At 33.6% G+C, this 20,210-nt stretch overlaps 2 protein-coding genes across 3 annotated transcripts; both read right to left on the bottom strand.

The window, feature by feature from the left end:
* Positions 1 to 5,436: 5,436 nt before the first annotated feature.
* Positions 5,437 to 5,979, bottom strand: LOC111910478 (uncharacterized). Its single transcript, XM_023906312.3, has one exon. It carries the CDS (start codon positions 5,906 to 5,908, stop codon positions 5,630 to 5,632), a length of 279 nt encoding a protein of 92 aa, XP_023762080.1. The 5' UTR covers positions 5,909 to 5,979; the 3' UTR covers positions 5,437 to 5,629.
* A 575-nt stretch (positions 5,980 to 6,554) lies between these two features.
* LOC111910485 (heparanase-like protein 1) lies at positions 6,555 to 9,997 on the bottom strand. 2 transcript variants are annotated; one of them, XM_023906322.3, is made up of 11 exons: positions 9,716 to 9,997; positions 9,381 to 9,530; positions 8,948 to 9,189; positions 8,825 to 8,861; positions 8,562 to 8,745; positions 8,327 to 8,475; positions 8,013 to 8,246; positions 7,733 to 7,922; positions 7,534 to 7,659; positions 7,350 to 7,452; positions 6,555 to 7,236 (listed from the first exon to the last, which is right to left on the bottom strand). In XM_023906322.3, the coding sequence occupies exons 3-11, from the start codon at positions 9,155 to 9,157 to the stop codon at positions 6,853 to 6,855; spliced, it is 1,617 nt and encodes a 538-aa protein (XP_023762090.1). In that variant the 5' UTR covers positions 9,158 to 9,189; positions 9,381 to 9,530; positions 9,716 to 9,997; the 3' UTR covers positions 6,555 to 6,852. The 2 variants fall into 2 exon arrangements, with proteins under 2 accessions (XP_023762090.1, XP_023762089.1); XM_023906321.3 differs by lacking the exon at positions 9,381 to 9,530 and having other exon boundaries at positions 9,716 to 9,994.
* Positions 9,998 to 20,210: the final 10,213 nt, after the last annotated feature.

Raw genomic sequence — 20,210 nt, 5'->3', positions numbered from 1 at the left:
AAGAGACTAGTTCCTGGAGGACCCAACCCTCTCCATAACTAAACCTCACGTAAATATTCTTCACCTTATGTTTCCCGACTTTTTGAACCATTGTTCGATCTTGCTAAAAATTACCTGAAACATTACACTTTGCATGAATGAACGACTTTGGACAAAAGATACCAACTTTAATGGTTTTCTTTTTCGTTACATTTAGTTTGTACAAAGCCACTCATTCTTGTAAACTATAATTAAGTGTTCTTTCTCAAGAACAGTGGTTAGGTTATGACTAAAAGATAAGTATGATGGTTCAAGAAGTCTATCACCCGGAACATAAGTCATGTAATATGTAGGAAAATGAAGTTTAATTAATAGTATATACAAATTAAGCAAGTTTTCCAATCGTAAAACTCCTAAAAATGCTGCGTGGTTTTTCATTTCTTTATGCTTTATAACACATTTGTACTACGAGTGTATATCTGAAACCAAAGTGTCATCAAACTATTTAATTAGTGTGTGATGGAGAGTAATTTGAGACATGGTGAACTTAGTCTATATGCTATATTGTGAGTTTGGGAGGTGTGGAGTGCACGTTTTTGTTCCCAAAAGGCACAACTTTTCCCGCCATTAACTGTCGGATATCTATATTATATATACAGGTTTTTTGGTTTTTGGCAGAGGTTAACTCTTCATCTACATTTTCTCTACAAATTATTAATGGTCTCGAAAACACAAAACAACTTCTATGTTTTGTATCGCTATTTTTACTATAAATCGGGGGTTATCCCAAACATGGTTTCATGCATGTAACTCAAGCAGTAGAGTCGAAGTTATAGATTTAAGAAAATATATGTACACAATTGGCTTTTTTAGGGATTTGGTTAATGAAACTATAGTAAAACTTCGGTTTTTTCAATCGGTTACAGTAATGCTTTTTTTGATACAGACGGTTAATCGAAAATTCAACTGTTAATTGTTGTTTTACAGCACTAATATTTAGATTTTAGCACGTGGTTGATGATGTTAAACTAAGTCTTTATTAATTAACTTACCTCATACTAAACCATCCCAATTTTATTTGAGGGTTTTAGATTTTACGTTTGCTAGTTTTATGAGATGATGCATTGTTGAGTTGTCACAATGGTTGTTGAGGTAGTATTGAATATATGAAGGACAGATTTTTTTACATTTCATAGGAGTTTTGTAGCTTAGAGATATGATCCATATTATCAATAAAGAAAATTTTATCAAAATACTTAAAAACTATATCTATTATTTTAATAAAATTTGGTTGGTTGTTAGACAAAATCATCCAGATCAACGGCAATGATTTTAGCCTATTTTGCTTTTTAGGTATCATACACTTCAAATTAGGCTAATTCTATACTATTTTCTCAATTGCTTCCTATACCCCTTTATGTGAATGAATGAGTATGTATACCCCTCATGATTTGACTATTTATAAGAAGTGATTGGAACATATACTAACATGCTAAAATTATTATGTATTTTACTTATGTAATTGTGATAGAGTTTAATTAACATAATGTTTGAAAAGTTTTTTTTGGAGTTGCAGAATTGAAGATTTAAATAAATTCTAAAATTCAAAAGGTAAATTAGTATGATGACGTAGACAATTTATTAATTAAAATTTAGACATTTGAATAGATTGAGAATGAGCTTATTTCTAGAATTAGTTATGGTCTTATGGACTTAGTTAATTTTTAAAGTATTTATTAACCAGGTGTGAAACCCGTGTACTACACGGGTTTATTAAAAATAAAAATTTAATATCAATAATTAAACATTAAATATTTTATAAAATAATATTTTTACATAACATAATATAATCTTTAGGAACATCTATAAAAGAAATCAAATATTATTTAAAACATTTATGAGACTTTATTATCAAATTAATAGAATGATTATCTTTCCTTGTAAAACTCATTAGAATTTTATGGAAATTTATTTTTACAAAATGGAAATTCCCAAAAAATGACAAGTGGAAAATAATAATTTTAAAACTCTCACAAAATTACATGTGTCAAAACTCTTGAGAATTTGACAAGTGGCAAAAAAACCTTCATTTATTAAAGAGGATTAAAAACAGATTAACAATGATTTTTGTTTAGGTTCATGTTCTATAAATAAACAAGCCAATATTTTAGGTTAATCTTTTAAATGTGATCTTGGTTTTATTAACCATCCATCAATGCCTAATATATACGGTGTATGGTGTTTCTCATCAGTAACAAACTATTAAAAATGTTACGATTAATCTGAAAGATCAATATGTAACTTATCTTTTTATCTATTTAGGATAAGAATACTATTTAGTGTATTGATCCAAAAAAGTCGATATAACTTTTATCTAACCATTCAAGAGTATATTAATGCAAAACATTTGAAACGATAAAACCACAGCCATATATGATCTTTCGAATCGTATTTTGAATTCATATTGAAACTCTGAACCATGTATCAACGGTTGTGATGATAGATGCCTCGTAACCTAGCAAATTGGGGATGCAGAGATGACTTTTTCTAGGTTGATCACCAACTCTCAAAATAATTTTATTTGTATATCATTACATGAAAGAATTGAAATAAATTGATGTAGATACCAATTTGTAAGGTAATAAATCATAGTGTGTCAAATGAAATCATGGAAAACATGCAATTATAGTGTACTTATAAGATTTGTTACGAGGATGAGGGTATCAACAAGCTTCGGTGTCCAGAAAATATATATTCATAATTGAAAAGATTATTTTAGGCTTCACTGTGATTCTTTGGATAAATACACTCTTAAATGAACTTCCACACCTTTTTGTTATTTCAAGATAAAGATTTGAAAAATCAAAAGAATTTGAAACGATATAGTTTTCTAACCATATGGATATGAAAATATGATCATTCAGGACGTATTCAAATGATATCGTTCCCTAACGATATCAATATTTTTATTCTTTATTCATTTTCGAGCTGAAAATAATAATAATAATAATAATAAATTATTGAAAACGAAATTTTGTCCAACTAATTTGGTCTTATTTGGTGTTGTAGATAATAATCACATATACATCATTTAACTTACCAAAATGACAAGGCCAAGTTGAATGTAGAAAAAATAAAATATATATATTTTATCAAGTCTTAATTTTGAAGTAGTCGTTTTAGGTTCCTAGGTTCCTGGGTGGTTTTACGTTTCAAGTTTGAAAAACTTAAACCTATTAAATTTAGGGTTGTAAACGAACTGAACGTTCGTCATGAATCGTTCGATAGAAAGTTCGTTTATGTTTGTTTATTTATTAATAAATGAACATGAATACAAATTCGTGCTCGTTTAGTTAAAATAACGCGCATGAACAATAGTCTTGCTCATTCATTTATGTTCATTCGCTTAAATTTATTTATGTTTATATATGTTCAATTATTTTTTATTATATTACTATATTATATGTTTGTTTATGTTCACATATATTAGTTGTGTTCGTTTATCTTTGTTCATTTAGTTTTGTTTATGTTCATATATGTTTGTTTACTATCTTATATGTTTGTTTATGTATGTTCACGGACATAAACGAACAAACATGAACAAGATAATTTGTTAAATGAACGAATATTAATAAGAAAACTTGTTTGTTTTTTTTAATCGGCAAATATAGATATATAATCTACTCTTAAGCTAACATTTAATTCACTAATGTTCACGACGAGATTTGAACCTTCGACCTCAAAGAGGAAAGGCACTTGTTTGTTTATCCGTTTGTTTGTTCGACTAACTTAAATGAACATATTCGTTCGGTTCATTTACGTTTCTAATTATTACATGAAATTGTTTTTTGAAATTTGCAAATAGTTTGTTAATTTTTTATTACTTTTTTAATTTGCGGATTTTTTTTAACATAGGTAACTAATTATGACGGTGTAATTCCACTGTAGCCGACCATCCTTTGATATTTCATAAAGTCGTCAAAGTTTCAATGACGGTATACATCCAAATCAAAGTTTACCGAGTTGTCGTGATACCATTTCATATAAAAATAGTTTTTTGCCCAACTCATAAAATGGTTAGATAACAAATAGAGTCGAATTTTATGTTTTAAAAATCATCAAAACAAACAAAATAATTAAATGAAGAAATCATTAAGCACATGTAGTTAATTCATGCAGGAAAAAAAACCTGCGGAACCACAAATCCCCTGGTCTCGATGGATTACTTTTTTAGACAAAATTACATAAATGGTCCTCATGGTTGACAAAATCGATCAATTATGGTTCTTATGACGAATTCTTTATACAGATGATCCCTGTGGTTTCAAAATCTTGCAAAGACGGTCCTTTTGACTAACGGCGTTATCTTTTTTAGTTAAGTCCTATGTGAAATGACATATTTGCCCTTCATGCATAAGGACGCTTTATGTAATATGTTTCTACCACAGGGACCATTTATGTAATTTTCTCTATTATTTATTATTTTTTATTTATTTTAATTATATATTTAAGGATTTAGATTTGTTTAAATTTATTGTTATATATATATATATATATATATATATATATATATATATATATATATATATATATGCTAACATTTTTTAACGTTTTGCTCAAATTATTTTTTCTAATCTTTTTGATATTTTCTTCAAGTAAATTTATTAATGTTTTTTATTTTGACGTTTTATTCGAATATTATTTATTTATTAATTTATTTTTTTGACGTTATGTTCGAATACATTTTTCAACTCAAGATGGTGACTACAAGGTAAATGCTATGAGGAATAGACTCGACAAATCTGCCCCGATTGACATTAAGAGGTTCAAATGGCCAAAAGAAGTACCCATCAAAGTCACAACATTCGTATGGAGAGCTAAACAGGGACGTATACCAGCATCGGTGGCCATCTCCAACAGGGGTATAACAGTAAACTCAACAATTTGTTCTCAGTGCGGCGAAAAGGAGGAGACGGCGGATCATGTATTGGTTGAATGCACATTTGCTAAATTTGTCAAGAAATGGATCTTAATATGGTGTCAGGTACCCTTTACAAACCTTACGACACTACATAATGTTATAGATTATGCGTCAAACGGGGGCAATTGCATGAAAAAAAAAAATGCGAAGATTATTGGGGATTTGTTATGGATACTTATGGAGTATTTGGAAGGCAAGAAATGACAGATTATTCAACAACAACAGATTATTCAACAACAAGATGATGCAACCAACAAAAGTGGCAGATATAATCATATCTACAATGTATACGTCGGTCAAATACAGAAGGAAGACAAGGCGATTAGTTGAGCGGATTGGTGTAATTGGTGTACTAATCCTTTTATAGGGTCTTTTTCCGTTTGTTTCTTTTGCTTTGTATCTCCTAGCTCCTTGCTAGGTTGTTTAACATGTTTTTCTTTAATATATATCTCCTATTTGCCGGTTAAAAAAAAATGTAGAAACGAAAGGGAAAACATAAATTTCCTGGGGGAATTGAACATCATATATCCAAGATTTATAAGCAACTTCTTGCCATAAAATAAAGCTTCAGAAACTATGGATTAGCCATTATTGAATTCAGTTATAACTCTATGTAACGTAAAATGGTTTTGAAACCCTAACAACACATATAAATACCATTCAAATCGATCAATGCTTGATGTCCATGATGCTTTTGAGTTTGGGAGAGTAGAATGAGTACACAAGAGCTTGTCTTTTGGCAACCTGTAGCTGATAATTTCCGTCGGCGAAAGCAGCGGCGACCGAGGAAGGGTTAGACAGAGTTTTGTTGCTGTGAAAAGCGTCGATGGTACGGCGCTTGGTGTACTCCCTGATGTTGTAGTCAGGGAACTGACGGGCTGATCGCAGAAATGACCGGAAAAGGGACAGAACTGTCGTTCGAGTCGGCGGTGGCACGGCCGTTGCCATTTTTTTCCTGAGAGAAAGAGCGTCTATTGCCTTGCCTGTGTTTATTTGCCATTTATGCTAGAGAAACTAATTTCTTTTCCTCGCTGTATTTTAATTTGATACTAATTATATTTTCGATTTCTACTACAAAGTAGATTTTTTTGAGCATTTCCAATCTATTTTATTTTTGTCATCATAAAGGGTAAAATAAAATTAATGTTTGAATCCAATTTTATTTTACACCCTAAAAATAAAGAAACAAATATTTACTCTCGAAATTTGAAGTATAAATTACACCATCTTGGCATCTTCCATGCAATTTATTTTTACGCTTTTTTTAAGATGTAAAACAGACTTTAGAGTGGGTTTAAAAATTGTTACTATAAACTTTATTTTATACGTAGTATTTTAAAAATAAAGTATAAAATTGAAGATGCTTTTACTAACTTATAGATAAATTGATAGAACTTTTAGGGCTAATTACACAATTGGGTAGTGTATAACAAAATATCCTTGTTTATTTAATTTATGTCAAAATAACCAACAGCTTTTTGGTTATTTTGTGTTAAATACAACATTTAGCCAAAAATATGATATACATTTCATATCTTAACTAAATATTTATTTATAAAAATAGAAAACATCTACACAATTTCATCACATGGAATTTCAAGCTAACCATAATGTTGTATATTGTAACGTACTATTAATTATGAAATTTTCATAGTTGAGGGTGGTCAAGTGTCATTTTTTTAACCCAAAGGGGACACTTGGACCACAACAGTTTAAACAAAGTAAAGTGGTTCAAAGTGGAACTTTATCAACTTCACAATGCTCTTTCGCAATTGCAAAGCTCTTCTACACTTGGAACAATTTTTTTCATTATACATATACAGGATGAGGATACATCATTACAAACATCACAATCACATCACCAACCGTGTCAAGGTACAACCCTTAATGCGTCATTTACAACCTGACGCCTGGAAGTTGGGAAACTGAATGAACTTGATGTTCAAAGGAGCAATGGAAACCGGAGAATTCACATTCACAAAAGCAGGTTTCATTTGTGGGATTTCTCCGGTTTTTGTGACCATTAATGGAATCCCATTCAAAAGCATTGTTTTACTTTTAATATCACCTCCTTGTGGTGTCAATCGGTATTCCTCTCGTGTAAGTTTTGCATCGGTTGACTTTGACCCGATCCATGAAAAGGTTGACTTTAGTTTATGAAAGAAAGACACTTTTGTGACTTTTGGTGTAACCAAATTCGTGTTCAAGATGTTGTGGATAGAGAGTCTGAATTCTGTTTGGTTGCTTAGGTTAATCAAAAGCAATGTTATGCCCGCCTACAACAACAACAACAACAACAAAATATGATATCAGGATGAGAAAGGGTATTTCTGTCTTTTGCACACCATTTTTACAAGATCATAGCGAATAAAATAAATAAATAACTTACTTTCCCTTTAGAACAATGGGCATAAGTGCGCAAATGTGGCCCAACACTTCTCCTTTCTACAGAAAGAACCCCTGTCCCCATAAGCCGATTCCATAGAAGTGCACTGCATGTTTTAATAAAACATGTATAACCAAGTTTTATAACATAAACATGTTTAAAAAAAATAAAATTAAACTAAAATCACCTGTAATAATCAGGATTAGGTGCAAATGTTGTTTTACTAAGAAGACCATAATTTCCACCAATTAAACTTTGCCGACAATATACTTGTGTGTGGAACTTAGCTGCCATTGCAAGCTGATCCAAGTACCTATAAAATATTTTAGTAATTTTTGATCTGGGATTTTACAAATATGCCCTCATTTATATATATATATATTTACCAGAAGCTATTTACAAAGGTGTCTGAAACATGAAGACCACCACTGTTGTATGCTCCACCGGATTCCCCGATCCAAGAAGAAGCCCACGGGCCATTCGTTTTAATGATTTGATGGAGATCACTGAAAGTGATAGATGCCCTACTCAAAAAATGGGGATCCAAAATCTTTTTCACTAGATTCGGATCAATTCCTGGATATAATCATATAAATGAAACTCATTGGCATTATAAGTCTGTCATATCATGCATGACAAAGGGGTAAAGATGTAAATTGAAATTACCTGGCCCAAGGTTATACATATGGAGTGTCATGACATTGACAATTTGTGAACCTGTTTCCTTAAGAAGCTTTGCAAACCATTCTTTATCAAAGAACCCTCCAGGGGCTACAAGTAGTGGTTTTGGTTGGATTCGTCTGTATAGATTGTCAATTATACCCCTGAGTTCAATTAAATCGTTCCCATACTGTTCAGCATGGACCATGGCGCCAACACCATTACCACTCAACTCATTTCCTACACCAATAAAGGATATGAATGTGTCATATAATAATATAAGTAAAAACAAATCTAAGGATTTGAGATGAATCAAGTACCAAATTCCCATGAATGTATTTGATACCCCTTGGAAACAGTATACTTTATAAAATCATGGGCATTACTGGAATTCCAACTTCCTCCCCAAACCCCCTTCCTAATCTGGTGTCTTCCTCGAAGTGCATTTAAGCCAAAGGTGACAAGTGATCTACAAATACAATCAACAAGTTCAGTTTCTATCAAATTAATGAAGCACACGTTTTTTTTTTTCTTATAAATAAAAGAAAATATAACCTTGTCTTGACAAAAAATTGATTCAATTCATCCCATCTATCCATACGAAGACAGCCTTTAGAGAATCCGAATAATCCCCATTTCAATTTTATAAAGGGATGACAAGGACCCGAGATACCCCCCACATCATACACCACTTGATCTTGTAACGAACCTCCTACTCGAATTCTTAGATGTTCAAATGCTGTTTAAGTCATATCAATAAAACAAGTGAGCAAAAATCAAGAACAAGTTCTTGCGATTGGACTAAAAAAAAAACAAACCTTGGACTGCTTTTGTAAGAATCGGATTAGATAAATCCTGAAAATACGATACCATGGAAAAAAGAAATTATTTTCTATCTTTTTTTTTTGTTACGTATATGGAAAAGTATGTGATGTGTTTACCAGATTTAGAGCAGATGACGACCCCCATGGGCAATGATTATAGTTACACTTGTCATCAGGCCACCAATCGATAGTAGCACAAATGTAATTTGCATCCGTATGTGATATTGGTAAAGTTCCATTAATTACAAGTTCCGATTCTTGAACATATTGTGCCGAAATTGCAGAAATCGATGCCAGAAATAGAAACAATGATACGAAAAACTCCATTAATGGTTAAAGAACTTGACTTCTAGCTCAGCCTGGTTACAATTTAGAGCAAAAAAGAAACTGTTAGGATGAATACAGAAGAGCAACAGTGTATACTGCTTGAATGGCCCTTGTTGATACCTTTTTAAGGAATTATACTTGCCTTTTCTTAGAAACAAATCATAGTGTTCTTGTAAAAGTGTAAAAAAGAAAAGAAAAAAAAAAAAAAAAGTGTACATCTTACAAAAATGAATTGTTCTTTTCCTTTTCATATCCGTAATTTGTGCAAATTTGTTCTTTCCAGAGAGCAATTTTCTTGATGTGTTTAACATTTCGAGCAAAAATCACAAAAGTAAAAGCTAAGCAACCGACACCATTATTGTTTAAACGAAACCTGCTTTGTTTGAATTTCAAAAATCAGATCCCAATGTATAGATTAATAATATTCTAGAACGACAAACGTCAAAATGAGATTCTCCGAGACTTAAAAAATTCAATTCTTACATTCTCGTGAAGATATGAGGCGAAATTGAAGGAACTAAAAAGTAAAAAACCCCAGATGGATGTGGTTGAACTAACCTGAAAGCGATTATAGCTTCAAGCACCGAAGAAGTAGTTCAACAGCTCAACTACAACTACACTCCTAGGGAAGCAGCTTTTGCTCCGGATTCCATAGGCGGTTGTTGTGAATGAACACCCGTTTGCAACTTTTGAGCTACTTTCTTTTGAATTGGGGATGAGATGAGCTGTTTGTCAGTTCATTTCACATGTTATCAGAGTTGGGTAATGAATCTTTAATGTGTGTACTAGTGTGATTTAATGGAAAACTTATTAGTAGAAAAGAAACATTTTTTTTACTGTGATTCCTTTTTCATGCAATAAGAGCACTTTAATCAGAATTGTCGCCATTATTATATTGAAAGAATGTAATGATTTCCATAAAACTAAAAAACACATAGGTAGTGGGTATAACCCTAAAATGACATCAAATCAAGAAAAAGAGGTAATTGATGATCCAGTCTTCTGTTTCTACATTTGGAAAAATCAATTTCACAAATTATTTCTTTATTAACTTTATCATTTAACAAATGGTTTTTTTTGTTCTCATAAAACTATTGTTAGAAATGTAGAGGGATTAATATTTCCAAGGAATAATTAATGAATGGACTATCTTACTCTTAATCAATTTAATTTAATTTTAATTTAGAAATTAAAATAATGAAGACAAAGAAAGATCTTTCCAAACTTTACATCCTTTTTTTACGATGATCAATGCCAAATATATTTTTTCCAACAATTTAAAAAGTTATCTTGCCTCACAATTATATACTATTTTTCTTGAAAATATTTAACCAATATAATATATTACATTTTATTTTATTTTTATTTATTTCTTACACCAACTGTGGTGAATATGGATTTCAGTAAATTTTAAAGTCGCTTTGTTGTTATACACCGACAAGGTTTAAAAATAAAAATATTCTACAATGTCAATAAATCAATTAAGTTTTAATATTGTTTATTGGAATAAGAGTAGTTTAATGATTCTACGACGGCAATAATTTAGTTAACTATTAATATTGTTTAATGGAATAAGAGAAGTTTTGGAACTAAAAGTTGTTTGGGTACTCCTATTCAAAATTTATACTTATCAGTGAAGGTTAACGCATGCATTTTGTTTTTGATTAATAGATGTTATAAACATGTTAATTAGATAAAACTATTATACTATATAGTAAACTATTTAACAAAAAGAACAAATTACACGACTGGTCCTTAAGGTTTTGTTTTTTTTCCCTAAAGTAATCCTTATCAAACTTTTTTCCCTCAAATGGTACCTACGGAGTAAACCTTACACATAAATGATCCATATGACTAACTTTGTTAACAGATTCTGTTAAGTGTGTGTGAAAAAACGAAAATACCCTTTGTTTTTATTTATTTATTTTTAATATTTTATTAATTTGATATTAAAACTCTCTCTCTCTCTCTCTCTCTCTCTCTCTCTCTCTCTCTCTCTCTCTCTCTCTCTCTCTCTCTCTCCAGCCATCACCACCGTATCCTAACCTCCTCCGTCCTCTTACGTATTAAAACCCAGAACCGTCGTCGTCTGCTACCCTCCCTCTCCCTTCACTGCCTAGGACAAACACCACTAAGGGTGGTGTTATTGTGGTGACCACCGAGAAGCACCGTCACCTCCATTCTCCATCTTTTCTGTTGAATAGAGAAAGTACAAATGCCCTTGAGTAAATTGTTGTTGTTGTTATGCTCCTTTCCTTCTAGTCAGCCTAACTAGACGCTAAAAACGGAGCAGCTTTGCTCACTGCCACGCACCGCCGACGACGAACCACCCAACACCCACCATTTTGTTGTTGTACTCTTCCACCACTCCGACTACACGTCACCGCCCATCGTCCCCTCCTTTTTTGTTCTCCCCTTCTAAAAAGCAAGCAAAAGCAACAGCAGTCGCCAGAGCCGCCCGCCATTGATGACGGAGAGATTTTTTCAGATGAAGAGGGGTTTGTTTCGTTGGTTTTGTTGGTTCCTTGGTGTTTGTTTGACCTTGTCATTTTTTCACTTACATTAACAATTCAACAGTGGGGAAAACCCCTTGTTTGTTTTTTCACTTGCATTAAGTTTTGAATTGATGCTGGTAATATTTTTGTTGACCCTATTCACCCAGATTCAACAATGGGGAAAACTCTCTGTTCGTATTTAGGGTTCTAAGATCTAACCATTTCCAGATTGCAATCAAAAGGACAAGAGGAAATATTGTTAGTCGATTCTCGAAGGTTGTGACGATGGGTTTCATCTGAGCAAATTGGAATTTTGTTGATCTAATTCGTATCTTGGCTGGGCAATCCAGAGGGCATGTGCTTGTTTCTTGAAATCTCTTTTCCAAACATCACCTGCAACTATGATTGCAACCATGGCGGATTTTGACCATTAAATTCCTTAAATTACAGCAGACTGAGCCTTCGTTGGTTTGTTTATTATAGCATTTTATTTTCATTTCTTCCTATGCAACAACATTGTACTCTGAAAGATCTATCCAATTGGTAGTGGCAGTAATTTAATGGAAATCTTGTTAGAGATGGCTATGATGATCGGTGTATTATGAGAAAAAGGAAAAACGACATGGATGATCGGATTTGTATCTTGGCGTGGCAACATCATGGATGGCATAGTGAAGAGGAAATTGATACTCTCTCACTTTGCAATTGTATTTGGTTGTAGACATGATGAATCCACCATATTCTTTGTCTGCATTCCCTAATTGCATATCTGAGCAGGTGGTGGTAGAGATCTTTCTGGTGCAGGTTTGAACCGTTGATGGATTAAGGTTGTGCATGTGCTGGAAAAGAGGCGGACACAACTGTTCTGGTGGTGTTGCTCAATCAGAAAATGGTACTCTGGTGGTGGTGTTGGGAAGATGTCGTCTAGAGAGAGCGAGAGACCACTTTTTTAATTTCAAATTAATAAAATATTAAAAATAAATGAATAAAAACAAAGGGCATTTTTGTTTTTTCACACACACTTAATAGAATATGTTAACAAAGTTAGTCATAAGGATCATTTATGTGCAAGGTTTGCTCCGTAGCTACCATTTAAGGTAAAAAAGTTTCGTAACGACTACTTTAAGGAAAAAAACAAAACCTTAAGGACCATTCGTGTAATTTGTTCTAACAAAAAATACAACTTCAACCCAATACAAATCAAATAACAATAAAATGTTATCCAACAAAATTATTCAAACTAATGCATATCAAATCACAATAAAATATTGTCCAACAAAAATATTTAAACTAATATATATATATATATATATATATATATATATATATATATATATATATATATATATATATATATATATATCAAATAATCAAACTATTCATATGGTATATCATCACTTGAAAAAGTGGGATATGAATTAAATCAAGTAAATTGTTTTCACGACGTACATGACCAACATTATCATATACTTCATTGATGTAACGTTCGTAGATTAGGGCTAGTCAATTTAAAGACGATAAGAGTCAAAAATGAATTTTTGATGAAAGACTATTTAGAATGAATAATCTTAACTAAGTTATAATATATGTTACAAGGATTCCGTACATATGAAGAACACTGAAATCCGAGTTATAACGAAGAAGTTATGATCTGTCGAAGTTTCACGACAGAACCGGCACGACGCCGAATGATGTAAAAAGTGAATTTACTTTAGAGCGATATTTAGCGTTAGCGGTCTAAACGAAAGTCATAGAGTTCGTTAAACTATGAGCGTGCATAAAAAGAATGTCTAAATCTGACTTCGTATGAGGAAGTTATGATTTTTCTAAGTTTCGACTTAGCGGTATACAGCCCGAATACTCGATTTGAGACCGAGCGGTTTTTAGCCGAAACAATCTAAACGAGAATCGAAGATCTTGTTGACAGACGAAAACGGACGTCAGATGAAGAAGTTATAAATTTATAACGGAGTTTTCTTGTCCCGGCATACTAAAAATAAATTCAAAATTAGCCGACGGAGTCTAAACGAAAGTTGTAAAGCATAGTCTCACATACGTGTGGATATAAAGAACGTCGAAAACGGAGTTCGTATGAGGAAGATATGAATTTTTGAAGTTTATTAAATAATTAAAATATTAAATTTAATTATAAATTTCAATATTATCCGAAGGGGGGGGGGAGTCAGCGGCCTTATCCAAACTACGGCCAGCGTAATTCGGTGGTTCAGCCTCTATAAATAAACGTCGAGTGCAGCCGAGTTCTATTGCTCATTTCTTCCTTTCTCTCTCATTTTTGCATCGTTTTGCGTGCAAGAAATACCCCGAAGCCCCGGTATCATTCCCGAGACCCGAAGAAAGTTCTGAAGCCCCGAAGATCCCGTGAGTGTATGGTTACTTTCTTCTAACACATAAATATGAAGTATTTGCTATGAAATACGCGCTATGTGTTTATATATTGTTGTTTATTTGAGATGTTGGTGGAATGGATGAACTATATAGGTTTTAATGAGTTAAACTGTATATGTATTTTATATCTACAAATATGTTGGGTAGGACATGGGTAGATGAGATCCGTGAGTATGGATCAAATCAAGAGGTTAGTTTTAGATCCGTGAGTATGGATCAGATCAAGAGGTTAGTTTTAGATTGTGAGTATGGATCAGATCAAGAAGTTAGTTTTAGATCCGTAAGTATGGATTAGACCAAGAGGTTAGTTTTAGATCCCGGAGTATGGATTAGGTAAAGAGATAAACTTGCTATTAGTCTGGGAGTATGGATTAAGACTAAGTTAATTGTCCCTAGTTCGGGAGTATGGATTTGGCACATTTATAGATCCGGGAGTATGGATCAAATCAGGATTAAGGTATAGTTAATTGTCCCTAATCCGAGAGTATGGATTGGGCACAGTTTTAGATCCGGGAGTATGGATCAGATCAGGAGGTTAGTTTTTGATTCGTGATTATGGATCTGGTGAAGAGATTAGTTTTAGATTCGTGAGCATGGATCAAGTGAAAATGTTAGTTTTAGATCCGTGAGTAGGGATCAAGTAAAGAGGAAAATTTTAGATACGAGATTTTAGATCGTGTCGTTGTGAGGATCGATGGGGTGGGATAAGAGTTGTCTTTATATGGTGAAATTGTACAGGTTTGAATGTTCTATATTTATAAATATATGATATAACATTGTGGGATGAAAACCCTATATGCTCACCAGGCTCCCAAGCCTGACCCACTCAGTTTTTTTTGTATCACAGATATCGATACGAAGACATATTTCACAGAGAGATTTAAAGGAGATATAAATCATTAGTGTAATTGAATGTGAGTTCTATTTATGCTTATATGTCTGTATCGGAACATGACATCCTGAGGTTTTATTATTAAATGAAAATACATTCTCTTTGAGAAATGTTTTGATAAGTTATTATCATATCTTGTTTTGGGAACAAATTCCGCAACCATTTTCTTTAAAAGATTACTCTGATTTTAAAAACAAAGCATAAACAAATTGGTCTTTTCTGGCCGTGAAATTGGGGATGTCACAATTGATCATTTGCACGACACGGGTAGAACTTGAATCTTTTTGTGTTTGTGATGATTCTACAAGCTCAAATCTTGAAGGGTCTTGTGCGGTAGAATTTATTCCTCTTTTCTTTTTTGATTTTGGAGGTCTACCCTTTGGTTGGCGAATCAAAGGCTCAAATAATATATCAGATTCAGTTAGAAGTTTAGTAATCATAGAATTCATTAGCAAAAATTTTCTTACTTTGAGGCCATATTTGATATCTTGAAGACAACTCACTAAGCAACTCATCAAATTCTTTGGCTCCATCAATGTGTAAATCATCTTCTGAATTCAGACGTATCGTATCAATCCTCCAATGTGGATGAATAAGATCTAATGAAATTGTCATTCCTTCTAAACGTTTTATATTGTGAGCACGAAGACCTATGGTTGCCATAAAATGACCAGTGCAAGGAGTCATTGTACCTAAAAACCAAAAATATATTAAAGGTTATTATAAAAAATAATGTTGTGCAACAATGTAAAACTATAAGCAATGCAAATATTACCATCTTTTATTTTTTCATATTGCATATGTATCTCCTTTAATGCAAAATGAGATATATTGTAACACTCTAAAAATTTAAGCCAATTTAAACTTTTCAAAAACAACCCGGTTTCACAAAGTTATTACAAAAAAGTTTTCAATACAATTATTATCAGAGTCTTCCTAGAAACATATCATAAAACATAATCATGAGGAGCGGTACGATCACACCTTTGCCTTGCCACGGTCTCCTGAAGAACCTGAAAAACAATATACCACAACTGTAAGCCCAAAAGCTTAGTGAGATACCCCCAAAATACCAACCACATATACCATACACGCACAACATGCCATAACATAACAGAACACATAACAGTCATGCACTTCGGGTCTATTGTGTGTCTGGTCCACCGCACCGACCTTCAGTCCACCTGGTCTACCCTCCGAGTCTAACCACATACATCGAGTCTACAGTGTGATTGGTCCGCCCGCACCGGGCCTTCAATCCACCTGGTCCACTCTCTGAGTCTACAGTATGACTGGTCCGCCCGCACTGGGCCTTCAATCGGCCTGGTCCACTCTCCGAGCCTCGGAACGTCTGGTCCGCCCTCTTGGGGCCTACAACCTATCCGGACCGCTCATTGGGCCTTCGGGATAACCGGTTCGCCCTGGGTGTGTTGGCCTACAGCACAAAGCAGGGCCCGCCTCAACCCAACCCCAGTCTAACAACCATGTACACATAAACATTCAATCATATAACAAATCACATCCAATCAAACCGATCTAACAGATCACATAGCATAACATCATCCTAACCAGGATACCGACCTAACCGGTCACTAGCATAACATCATCCTATATACCAGGATTCCGACCTTAACCAGGTCTCTAACATATATCATCCTAACTACCAGGATGCATCATAGCAAAGCAATAACATAACAATGATACCCGGATCACAATCCGATAAAGGGTCGGCCTTGGTGCCGTAAACCCTGTTGATATAGTGAGGATAACTCACTTCGCAACTGCCGAAACTCTGAACTGAAGAAGCAGATTCCCGAATCACCGCCTCACCGAAAATCCCGAACTATCCGAAGCAGCAAAATAACCATTAGACCAAACACAACATCCTTCCAAGGGTAAATTGACCAATTTACCCTTAACTCAATCCAATCCATGACTAAGGCCCAAAACCAAAATATGAAAGGCCCAATCACCCGATAAGCTCTTAAGCCCACCAATGGCCTATTAATGGCCCAATTTGCTACATTGGGCCCATTCTCTTAATTGGGCCTTACTCTAGGCCCAACATACATACTTGGCTCTTATCCCTTACTCTTGATGGCCCACGAAGGCCTAATGATCCAGAATTCGAAGCAAAGCCCAATATTGGCCCAATTTACAAAATTGGGTCCATCTCTCTAAATGGGCCTAGATCCCAGGTCCATACAATTATAGAGTCCAGAACACTACATCCATAATGTCTAGCCACGGCCCAAACTCTAATGGCCCAATAACAGCCCAAACTCTAAAGGCCTAAAACGAAGAACTCAACAGAGGGAGTACGCTGGGCGTACCCCTCTTGGTACGCTGGGCGTAACTCAAAGTTCACGGGTTGGAATCGGGACTCATAATCACTACGCGGGGCGTAATCTCGCTGACTTCAAATCCTCATGGGTTCTTAATGGCTTAATCTCTTAAGTCCAAACTTCAGATCCATAGGCCAAATATACCTAGGATTCATAAAGTCTTAAACTTTATTGCTTGGCACGTCTATAAAGCTCTTAACCCAAGGTCTTAATCCATTAAGACCTACTATCTCACACATGGAACAACCACAACCCTTGGGACCTCATTTTTCTCACTCAAGACCTCTCCTAAGGTCTGAAAGGACAAATAATCTCGACCAACTCGAAACATGCATCAAGATGAGGACTTTTGGGACAAGAATGGTGTCAATACTGTTGGATTAGGTGTCTAAGCCCATAACTATAATTGGTATGTACTTGAATTGATAGCAGCACAGTTCTTTTGGGTTGCCCTCAAACCTAGCAACCGGACAAGGAAATTATGAAAGGAGAGATATTAATTTATTATAAGATTAATAAATTAATATAAATGAATTTATTAATATGTTAAAAGATTAATATATTAATAAGAAATCATTTTGTTTAATTAATTGTTAGCCAGAAATTAATTAGAATTAATTTCGGGGTTAAAAGAATTAATTATAAGGTGCAGGGACTAGTTTGCAATTATCTAATAGTTGAGTGGAAGGCTCTAGAACCCCCTTGGATAAGGGTGGACAAAATCTTTAGGTGAAACCCTAATAATTTCGTCCATAGGGGCTTGGATAAGGCCCTAAGCAAAGGATAACTAGGGTTTCCCCTAAACCCTAGATCCATCAGCTATATAAGGAGCCTCCTGGTTCATGTTTTGGTCACTCTTTTTTTTGAAGAAACCCTAAGGGCCGAAATTTTGCATACTCCCTCTTCCCTCTCTCCTCTACTTTCCTTCTTGCTAGTTTGGGTGTGATTCCATTAGAGGCATTACACTTGTGGTGCTAAGCTTCCAAGAAGATCAAGATCAAGATCAAGGGAATCATCAATTGTTTACTATAACAATTGAAAGGTATGTAATTACTAAACCCTAGTTTGTAAATTTCGATTATAGCCTCTCTCCTCTAGGGTTCTTGTTTTGCAATTCAAAGTTGTATGTTCAATAGATAAAACATAAATCCAAAGTAGGTTGCATGTGAACTTAGGAATTGTTTTCTAGTTTATTTGTTTTACCTAAAACCCATCAGTGGTATCAGAGCCATTGTTTGTTTTAAATTGAATTGTTATAATTGTTGAATTGCAAATTAGGGTTTATAGCTATTAAACCCTAAAGGCCATTTTTTTCGATTTTTAAGGTTGTGGATCAAAGGGTTTTTGAAAACCCTAGCCTCCAAAGAACCTTATTCGAAATTACGGTTAGGGTTTTGAAAACCCTAGCCTCCTCCCTTGAAAATTTCGAAATATGCTATAAAGATTAGGGTTTCTTTGTTTTGGATAATAGTTGCCTTATTGGATAATTAAGAAAAATAAGGAAATTATCCTATCCCCATATTTTCGAAATCTAGAAAGGATATGGATTTGGATTAAATTAATTGTTTAATTTAATTAGATAATCCTTACAAGATTTAATAAATTAATTAAAGGTTAATTAATAGATAAATCTTAAATCTAATTAATTGGTTTATTTAAATTTAAAATTTAATAGTTTAAATTTCGAAAAAATTTATATAAACCCTTGAAGTTTTAAAATGTTATTAAAACACACCTTATATATATATATATATATATATATATATATATATATATATATATATATATATATATATATATATTATAATTAAAAGTTAAATATTATATATGTATAAGAATATGGTCAGTCAAATCGCTAGTATGCCTCATTCACGAAGCTAGTCTATAAGGGGGGTATAAGGAAACTGCCTATAAAATGGTAGTTGAATGGATGTCCACTCTCACCCACCGCTTCCTTGATTAATGGAGGGTTGTTAGCAGAATGGATTTGATAGGACAACTACTTCCCATTAAAAGTATAATGCTATTAAAGAAAGTACTAGAACACTATTTTTCAAAATCCCAACTCTAGTTGCTTTAGGAAAAATATGAAAAGTATGCTAATCCATGAAATTGCACATTATGCTTTATTGGTCGTTAGTGGAGCGTGTGTGGTTAACCGGCACACTAAAAGGCACTAATAAAGAGTAGTAATGGGTATCTTATAATTATCATTTTGATGGAGCATGTGTGGTTTACCGGCACATCAATAGTTAATGATAAAGACAATAAGGTTACCAAGCACATTTGCATGGTTATTCACATCTAGTTTGTGATCCTCGGTATCCCAGTCACAAATAGTAGAGCATAATCTGATATTAAAACATGCCATTAAATAGTTTTAATGTATCTTAAAAGAATTAGGAATTTCACTTCGTTTGTTTTGTCTAATGGTGGAATTGGTGAATCGCCATTCACCTACCTTTATGAGATTTGAACTTGGATCTCGGCATCCCATTTCTAAGTTGTAAATCGTCATAGTTGGGTCCTAACCTTGATATGATATCTTTGGGTTATTATATTGAGGTGTCTTGAAATCTAACTAAAACTATCTTTCTTTTCAGATGTCTACTCCTGGAAACACTTCTGCTTCATCATCCTCCAGCCACAACTTCTCTCTACTAAACATTTGCTCCAAAGTCGTTATGGATGGCTCCAACTATAACGATTGGATGCGTAACATCAAGATGGCGCTTAGATTCGAGGACAAAGAGTTTGTCCTTGAAAAGGAGCTCAAAGAACTTGATGAGTCAAAAGCCACTCCCGAAGAGTATGCTGCCTACAAGAAACACTATGATGATGCTACCAAATTGGCATGCATCATGGTTGCAACCATGTCCCCAGAATTGCAGAGGTATTATGAGGACTACTGGCCT

This window comes from Lactuca sativa, chromosome 1 (genome assembly GCF_002870075.4).
Source record: "Lactuca sativa cultivar Salinas chromosome 1, Lsat_Salinas_v11, whole genome shotgun sequence".
NCBI classification, from domain to species: domain Eukaryota; kingdom Viridiplantae; phylum Streptophyta; class Magnoliopsida; order Asterales; family Asteraceae; genus Lactuca; species Lactuca sativa.
Note: the sequence above shows the minus strand (reverse complement) of the source record. Positions and strands in the feature narration are given on the sequence as shown.

Bases quoted from the DNA above. Each gene is read 5' to 3' on its own strand.
- LOC111910478 (XM_023906312.3), bottom strand. From the start codon at position 5,908: ATGGCAACGGCCGTGCCACCGCCGACTCGAACGACAGTTCTGTCCCTT.
- LOC111910485 (XM_023906322.3), bottom strand. From the start codon at position 9,157: ATGGAGTTTTTCGTATCATTGTTTCTATTTCTGGCATCGATTTCTGCA. The intron at 8,862-8,947 runs GTAAACACATCA...TCGTATTTTCAG, and splicing joins CGTCATCTGCTCTAAATCTG to GATTTATCTAATCCGATTCT. The intron at 8,247-8,326 runs GTACTTGATTCA...TTATTGGTGTAG, and splicing joins AATACATTCATGGGAATTTG to GAAATGAGTTGAGTGGTAAT.